The sequence below is a fragment of the Humulus lupulus genome, chromosome 5, assembly GCF_963169125.1.
Source record: "Humulus lupulus chromosome 5, drHumLupu1.1, whole genome shotgun sequence".
NCBI classification, from domain to species: domain Eukaryota; kingdom Viridiplantae; phylum Streptophyta; class Magnoliopsida; order Rosales; family Cannabaceae; genus Humulus; species Humulus lupulus.
This window is the reverse complement of record NC_084797.1, coordinates 186,094,086-186,102,764: the sequence shown is the minus strand read 5'-3', so window position 1 is coordinate 186,102,764 and position 8,679 is coordinate 186,094,086. Positions and strand designations below refer to the sequence as shown.

The 8,679-nt window shown below is 37.3% G+C and overlaps 1 protein-coding gene across 1 annotated transcript; it reads right to left on the bottom strand.

The window, feature by feature from the left end:
- Positions 1-6,766: 6,766 nt before the first annotated feature.
- LOC133779767 (uncharacterized) lies at positions 6,767-8,081 on the bottom strand. Its single transcript, XM_062219682.1, has 2 exons — positions 7,617-8,081; positions 6,767-7,423 (listed from the first exon to the last, which is right to left on the bottom strand). The coding sequence occupies exons 1-2, from the start codon at positions 8,079-8,081 to the stop codon at positions 6,767-6,769; spliced, it is 1,122 nt and encodes a 373-aa protein (XP_062075666.1).
- Positions 8,082-8,679: the final 598 nt, after the last annotated feature.

The following is an 8,679-nucleotide window of genomic DNA, read 5'->3' as shown; positions in this document are numbered from 1 at the left end:
TAACTAGGGCTAGCGCCCTCAAGCCGCTCCCTCCGTTGTCCCACTGACTCCAGCCTGCTTAAACCGAGCTCAGTGAATATTAAGCTGTCATCGGCTACCAGTGGCCAAGCCGCGCCCTGTGCGCAAATATTGTGTACGGCACCCTTAGGCTACTATCACTTGTTCCATGGCGTAATACCATCATTCACATAATACAAGTATCGGGAGCACTTAGTCCCATCACAATCATATAACCGGGTGCAGTTTTCTTACCTTTCGATTTGCTAGCTTTGATCACTAGACTCCTTGAGCACGATCCCTTTTGAGCCCTAGCGCTCACCTATACACAACCATAGGCCAAAGTCATCATCAAACCTTAAGTCCAAAACCTAGCCCCGGGGCTAATCCCGAGCCCCCGGGAAGTCCTAGTTCCACCAAACAAGGTGGTGGAATCAAACCCCAAACCCTTGGTCAAAAACCCTTGCAAACAACCCTAAAACCCCTTTCTGGAAACAGGGTAGCGCTATAGCGCTCATTGGAGGGCGCTACAGCGCTACAAACAAAAGTAAAATCCCCTCAGCAAGCATGGCCTAGCGCTACAGCGTCCAAAGGCTAGCGCTGTAGCGCTAGTCACAGACAGACATCACCCCAGTTTTCCTTCCTGCGATTTCCTCGAACCAAACTCAACCAAAACTTCTCCAAACCTTCATCAAACTCAAAAACAACCTTATGAACATACTCCACTCATCCCAAGCACCCCGAATACTCAAAACCCAATCACATGCATCCCTAATCTCAAAATTCACCATAGCTGACCCTTAGCTCAGAAACTCAGCAGAAACCAGTCAAAACATCAGAGTTAGAAACTTAGAATTTATACCTTTGATGGAACTTCGACCTCAAGTTGCCTCTAGACCTCCTTGGCTTGCTTTTCCTCAACCCTTGGCTCCAACTTCCCTAGAATTCCCCATCAACACAGCATAGATATCTTTGCTAAACACCAAAACCAGAACGGAAGGAATTACAGAATTTTACCTCAAGTGATGACCTAACCTTGCTAAACCCTTGTCAAATCCTCAAGCTTATCTCAGACACCTTATGGCTTAGTTGACCTAGCTCCCCTCTGAATTTTGCTCCAAGAAACGCCCAGAAATGGTGAAGGAGATCACCAACCGACTCCTAGGAAAACAGCTCTGTTTTTCCTTCCTTTTCTTTCTCCTTTCTTTTCCTTCTTTTCTTTTCAGACTTTTATTACATTCTACCACTTCCACTAACATAAAGCCTCAGTAATACCTATCTCTAAAAAGCCAAATGACCTTAATGCCCTCCCTTTTAATTCTAAACCCTTTAATCCACTTAAGGACATTTTAGTCATTTCACCCCAATTCCCGTTACCTAATTAATCTCCAATTATATTCGTCGATGTCAAAATAAACTCCAATATACTCACTGAATTCCCATTTATACCTCCAGGCTCACCCCAAGCCAGGTATAAATCCCCGCCATAACTTTTTCGCTATTTTGCTCACTAGGATCGTCTCGAGTCACAGATCACAGATATATCCACATAATAATGTGCTCTCAACAATTATCACATGTATCAATACAGTTATGCCCATACTGGCCAAAATTACGATTATGCCCTTCTAACCTAATCAGGGCCTACATGCATACTAATACACATAGTCATGCATCTCAAATATTCAAATAGTCACATATCATGCTTTAAATCATAATCATGCATTTACTCATCAAAGTCACACATAATTCCCATTATGCCCTCCAGGCACACTAATCAAGGCCCTTAAGCCTTATTAGCGAATTTGGGTCGTTACATGAGTGGTCAGACGACGCTATGGACGATGGAGCTCAGAGCTTGGACGGGGCTCACGAATCGCAGGGGTGCTCGGAGCTTGGGTCAGGGTGCATCTGGGCTCGACTTTGGGGCTTGGGGGACGATGAGGCTTAGGGTTTCGGGTTCACAGTTGTTGGGAATTAAGGGGCTGGGTGCAAGTTTTGGGTTTTTTCAATGTTGTTGTTGTGAGGGTGTTTTCGTGTTTCATTTAAGTTGCTATTTTGATATTATATTGCAGCGTGTTGCTTTTTTTAAATGTCATGGGTTACACTGTGTTGTTGTGGGGTTGTTATTTTTGTGTTGTTCAGCTTTTATGTATAGTTGTTTTCATGTTGGGTTTTAGTTATCTAAGTTTATATATAGTTGTTTTGTTGTTGTGTTGATGTCTAATTGCTGTTTAGTTGTTTTCAGATATATATATATTTTTTTAAAAAAAGCATGTTAGCATGCAGTGGGTTAATGTTTAGTTGTTGTTTTTTAGTTGTTTAATTGACATCGTAGTTTTGTAATATAAAACTTTAAAAAACGTATTTTTCAAAAACTTAAGGTAGTATTATTGAAAAAAAACAGAGACCGTAAAAAAACACCAAAAAAATATATTTTTGAAAGAAAAAAACCCTTTTAATATAGAGAAATTTACACTCCATGCCATTTTTTACAATTTAATTACAAATATATCGTACATATTTTAATTTACATAAATATTGTCAATGTAGTACCATTGTCAGTTTCTTTTTTGTTTCACGGTACCATCTCTCTCCTCTCTCTCTCTCTCTCTCTCTCTCTCTCTCTTTCTCTCTACCTTGTTTCTTTCTCTTTTTATTTCTTTTAAGTTTCTTACATTCTCTCTCCTTCCCTTAATTTCATAAATCTTTTCCGCCCATACCGCTAGTCAGTTAGGCTTAAGAGTGGTACCGTCGCAACCTACTCTTCAAGGTGATCATTTTTTGTATGTGGGAAGCATATATTTTTTTGCCATCGCCGGAGAAGATAACCAGAATAAAAGCAACATTTTAGTTTCTTTTTTATATTATGTTGACTAAAAAGTAACCAAATTTTAAACATAAAAAAAATTTAATATACTAAAATTTGTATTCTTATTTTACATTTAAAAGATACCATATAGTATTCTAAATAACTTTAAAGTTATTTAAAAACATTTCAAATAACTATTTTAAAGTGTATTCTTTAGGATATTGTTTAGTAACTTTTATATAGAACATAAGAAAACTCTTTTTGGTAACTCACTGAATTTTTTGGTTACTATAAATTTGTGGCATACTAAAAAGAAGTAGCAACTTTCCTTCCAGCTTCCCGTCCAAACTACAAAGAAGCAAAACTAGTTAAGCACAAATCTTAAGACAATAAAAATTTTAAAGAATAAAATATTGACCATGTAAGAGTCGTTTGAACTCAAAAATATTGAAGTGGTTTGTTTGGTAAAAAGGTTTGTTATTTTTTTTAACAAAATAGTAATTTTGAGATCCTCTTGGTGAGGAAGTCCATAGCCAATAACAATAACCAAAGATGCAAATTAATTTATATAAAAAAATTATTTTGAAAAGTTAAATATAAATTAAATAAACAACTTATACATAACAATTAACTTGCACTTGGTAGGTCTCAAAGGAACTCCAAGATACTTCAGCGGAAAGGAACCTTCAACCAGATTAGAACACTCCATAACAGGAGCTTTATCAGCCTCAGACAACCCTCCAAAATAGATGTGAGATTTATTTTTGTTAATAGACAAGCCCGAAGATGAACTAAACTCAGAAAATTCCCTTAGCATGATTTGCACAGAATTAGTGTTAGCTTTGCAAAAAATAAGAAGATCATCAGCAAAGCAAAGACTAACAAGATTAAGAGATTTACATAAAGGGTGAAATCTGAAATCTTTCTCCTTGGAAGCTTTAATCAACATCCGGGTGAGATAATCCATCACAATAACAAAGAGCAAAGGTGAGATTGGATCTCCTTGTCTTAGCCATTTGCCTCCCTTAAAATTCCCTTGAATTCTTCCATTCATCACCAAAGAATAGGATGTACCCCTCAAGCACACCATGATCCATCTTATGAATCTACTAGGAAAACAAAGAGCATTTAATAAATTCTCCAAGAAATCCTAGTCAATAGCATCATAAGCTTACTAATATCAATCTTCATCGCACACCGAGGAGAGTTGTTTTTCCTATTGTACCCCTTAATCAAATCTTGAAAGATGAGGACATTGTAAGCAAGCAATTTATGTTTTATAAAAGAACCTTGATTTTCATTAATCAATGAAGGAAGAACTGTAGTAAGCCAGCCACAAATCATTTTAGAGATGCATTTATATATAGTGGTGCAACAAGCTATAGGTCTGAAATCAGCTACATTAGTCGGTTGATCCACCTTAGGAATGAGCAAAATAATGGTATCATTCAGAGAGTGAGGGATGCTACCTGATTCAAAGAATTCAAGGACAGCCATAGAAACTTCCTTGCCTATATCCTTCCACAATGCTTTGAAAAAACCAGCCCCATAACTATCAGGACCCGAGCTCTTTATCGAGTGAATACTAAATAAAGCTGCTTTAACATCTTGAGGGGGAGAAAGGTTTGATAAAATCCAACTGGGCATCAAAACCCAAAACCGGACCATAATCAATACTGTGATGGTCAATACAACCAGTAGCCTTACTAGCACAACCCAAGAAACTCTTAAAATGCTGGAGAAAATGATGAATAACCTTCTCATAATAATCCACAAGCTTACCATCAGCAGAAATGTAAGAAATAATCTGATCGGAAACTTTCCTTTTCTTCAGACTAGAATGGAAAAAGGAGGAGTTTTCATCCCCAAAACGAAGCCAAGTGATTTTACTCTTTTGGCGAAGAAAACTTTCATAGATCTTCTCCTATCTACTAAACTCCACGAAAGCTTCACTTTCCGCAGAAAGTGTAATGACCCACTACTCTAGACTATTTGGACCATTAACGAAACTATACCTAAAACTTACATTTTTACGAAAATACCATAATTTATTGAGTAACTTGCAAAAGGAGAGTTATTTACAAACAAACGGAATACTAAGAAGGATTATGGGATCCCATTGTTTTAAAACAAAAGATGATTTAAAAATGAAAGACATTACATATTTGTTGCGGAAAATACACATAAAATCATAAGAAATTAAAAGGAGAGTACATCCTCGAATCGAATAACGCTCGGCCCCTTGACTCCATTCACCATCGATACACATCCTCCCAAGCGTCACGAATCTTACCGCCTCTAAAGCTTATTTTCCTGCACATAAATAGAAAGGAGTGAGCCTAATGCCCAGCAAGGAAAATCTAACACATAGTCAGTCATACACATAAATTTCATAATGAACGTAAAGACATATCATAACACATAATACACTTATTATAATGGCCATTATTACTTGGGGTCCCATAGACTAAACAAGCTTATGCCCATGAGATTAGTGGGGTCCTACCAGCTAAATAGGCTTATGCCCACAATCTTTTTGGGGTCTTGTTAGTCAAATAGGGCATATGCCCAAGCCTACAACATACACATCAATAACATATTCATAACATATGAAAACATAACACATAAAATAGCATAAACATAAACATATAGATTCTAGCCTATTTTCCTTACCAAAGTTACCGGGATTATGGACTGAGTTGGGATTGTTGGAACACTCCTAAAACCATAAGAAAGAGTAAGTCTAAAGAAAGGAGATGAAATGAAAGAGATGGAAAGACTAAACCATAGAAAACATACTTACCGACTTATATGCTTAAAAGCTTGGATTCCCTAACCAAAATAAGAATAAGGTTAGGGGACTGAGTAGAAGGTTTTGAGAAAGGAAATAACATAAAAATACAGAAAAGAACTAGAGTTTTGGGTTTACCTCAAAGATTGCAAGATCAATCTAACATCCACCGAAATACTATAGCACTCACTTACTTCCCAAAGTGTTTGATAAGCTTATGATGTTTAAGCTTATAGTTTTTCCCCAAACCAAGTGTTTACACTCTCACACTCACTTAACACTAGCAGCCTCTGAACTTAGAGCAAATGGTGAATAATGGCTGGGTACTAGGTCCTATTTATAGAGTTTGGGAATGAAAATATCTTGATTTTACTTGAATAAAAATAATGGCTTTTTAGGTGAAAATCATTTGAATAATCGTTCAGCAGAGGCTGAAGACTCGTTTAGAAGATGCTGGACTGTTGAAGGAGTTTGAATGGCTGAAGGGAAAAGAATTCAAATGTATTTGAATTCATGCTGGTGGAGGCGATATATCGCCCCCTATAGGCGATATATCGCCTGGACCTTTGTTCCCGAGGCGACCGTGCATCGATTCGTGTTTTCCGTATCTACGTGCTGCGACATATCGCCCCCTATAGCTGCGATATATTGGCATACGCTGAATATTTAAACACGAATTTACACATTTTTAGCTGAGTTTGAATGGGGTAAACAGCCTTGACTAAGCCCTCAACGTGCTCAAAGCTGCTGACTGACCCTATACATTCAAACTTTTACCCTTATTTAATTTAATCCTCAAAAATACTTAATCCTTAATTACCATTCAAAACATGTGCTTAAAATCCTATTGGTTGATGTCTAAACCTTATAATATAATAATATAATCCTTAATATCAGACACATTAATCAAACCTTAGGTTATACTTAATATTCTTAAACTATAGGTTAAACTTAGAAAATCTATAAGTACTACTATGAGTGTCCAAATAACTCCCGGTCTGAACCAAAAATCCAAAGTAACAATGATAACACTAAACATACTATAATACTATTAAACAATTAGGTAAGTAAAGTTCTTGGACTCTACAGAAAGCAAACAGTTATTATTAGGATCAGCATGAAGGTTGGTTTGGGCCTGCTGAAAGATGGATTTGCTTCTCTCATAGTTACAGAAACACATCTCCCATAGCCCGCAAATTAAAATTCTTCAAAACATGTTTAAGATGAGTGAGCTTCCAAACAATATTCCCCAAGCCACGGCCTTCAAATAATAAAGGCTTAGACCAGCTAGCTAAAACTGTCTCCCTTAATTTATCATGAGAAGACCACATGTTATAGAAATGAAACGGCTTCACCCCCATCCTCCAAACTTCTATTTTCTTGATAAGAATAAAGCTATTATCCAAAATCACCTCCCATTGAGAAAAGGTAGAAGCCAACGGGAAGGAATCCATCCAAGCCTTATTAGTAAACACCCTGTCCAACTTATAGAAAATACGAGTCCCCCCTTCTTGATTATTAGACCGAGTATAAGTAGGCCTCATGATCTTCATTTCATCAACCAAACCAAGAGCAAGCCACTGCCGAGAATCCTCCATTTCCTTCACTGAAATAGATCTCCCACCAATTCTATCAGCAATGTCAAAGACAGCATTGAAGTCCCCCAAGATGATCCAAGGTTTGATAGGAAAATGTAAGTTAGCCAAATCATACCATAAATTCCTCCTAGCCTCCAAACTGTTAGAGACATGCACAATGGTAAGACAAAAATCTTGGTTTCTACTGCAAATTCTAACTCTACAATGTAAAAACTGGTCACTCTCCTGAATAACATCAATATTAACCAGATGAACTTTCCAAATCAATAATATTCGACCCTCCAAGCACAAACTACTATAATAGTTCCAAACAGAAAAAGTAGAACACATTACTTCCTTAATTTGCTCTCCCTTGACTTTAGTTTCAATTAAAGCCCCAATACCAACTTTATTCAATCTACAGACATCCAAAACCGACATCTGTATGTTGCAAAACTCCATTCAAACCAACAATCAGAAATGGATCAGACAAAGTCTTCTGCTGCTCTTGGAGCACACTGTATGAATTCCTAGATTGTTCAACTGGAATTGGTTCAACAGGTTTCACTACCACAGTTCTTCTCAGAATTGACCAGCTTAACTCATTTGGACCAGCACTTGATTGAGTTACTCCATGTTGAGTCAGCTGAATCGGGACAGTGCTGCTCGGCTTTAAACTATCTGCATCAACAACCTTAGTTGGATCAGTATCTAGGTTGCTCTTAGACTCTTTCTTCCTCCAGGCTACTTCAGAAACATATTTACAAGAGGCTACTGTATGTCCTAACTTCTTACAGTTAGAGCATTTCGTAGGTAACCATTCATACTCAATAGATTGTTCCATAACTTGTCCCCTCTCATTTAGATAGTTGATGTATTGAGGAAGATTATCTGTAATTTCCATATCTACTAAGACTCAGGCAAACTTAATCATAGACCTATCCTTGGTGATCTTGACTACCATTATAGGTTTACCAATTGTACTAACAAGAGCACTCAAACACTTCACTCCCCAATATTGTAAACCAAGATCAGGTAATCTGATCCACACAGGAACTGATTTTTACTAACCTCAAGGATTCAATATCTGTTGTCCAAGGTCATAGAACAACAGACATCTTATCAAAATGAACCACCCCTGATTCCAGCACCAAATCACGTGTCGCTTCATCTCTAAATTTCTCCATTGTGAACCCTGCATTAATTCGAGCCACTCTTTCAATACCGAGCTTGCCCCAAATCCATTTAATGAACCCTTCAAAAATGACTAATGGAGGATTAGCACCTATCACCACACAAATCATAGCAGCTTTCCAAAATGATGCTTCCACTTCAATATCATCAACATCCAATTTTGCAACTAACTTACCATCTTTCTGAAATGGCTCTGTGTATTGCAGCTGTGTACAACCATAGGAAGGAAGAGATTCCTTAAAACGAGCCCAAGTTTCTTTTGTTGAATCTTGGAGAGATCTAGCTTCAACTTCTGCAGCCGACGACAT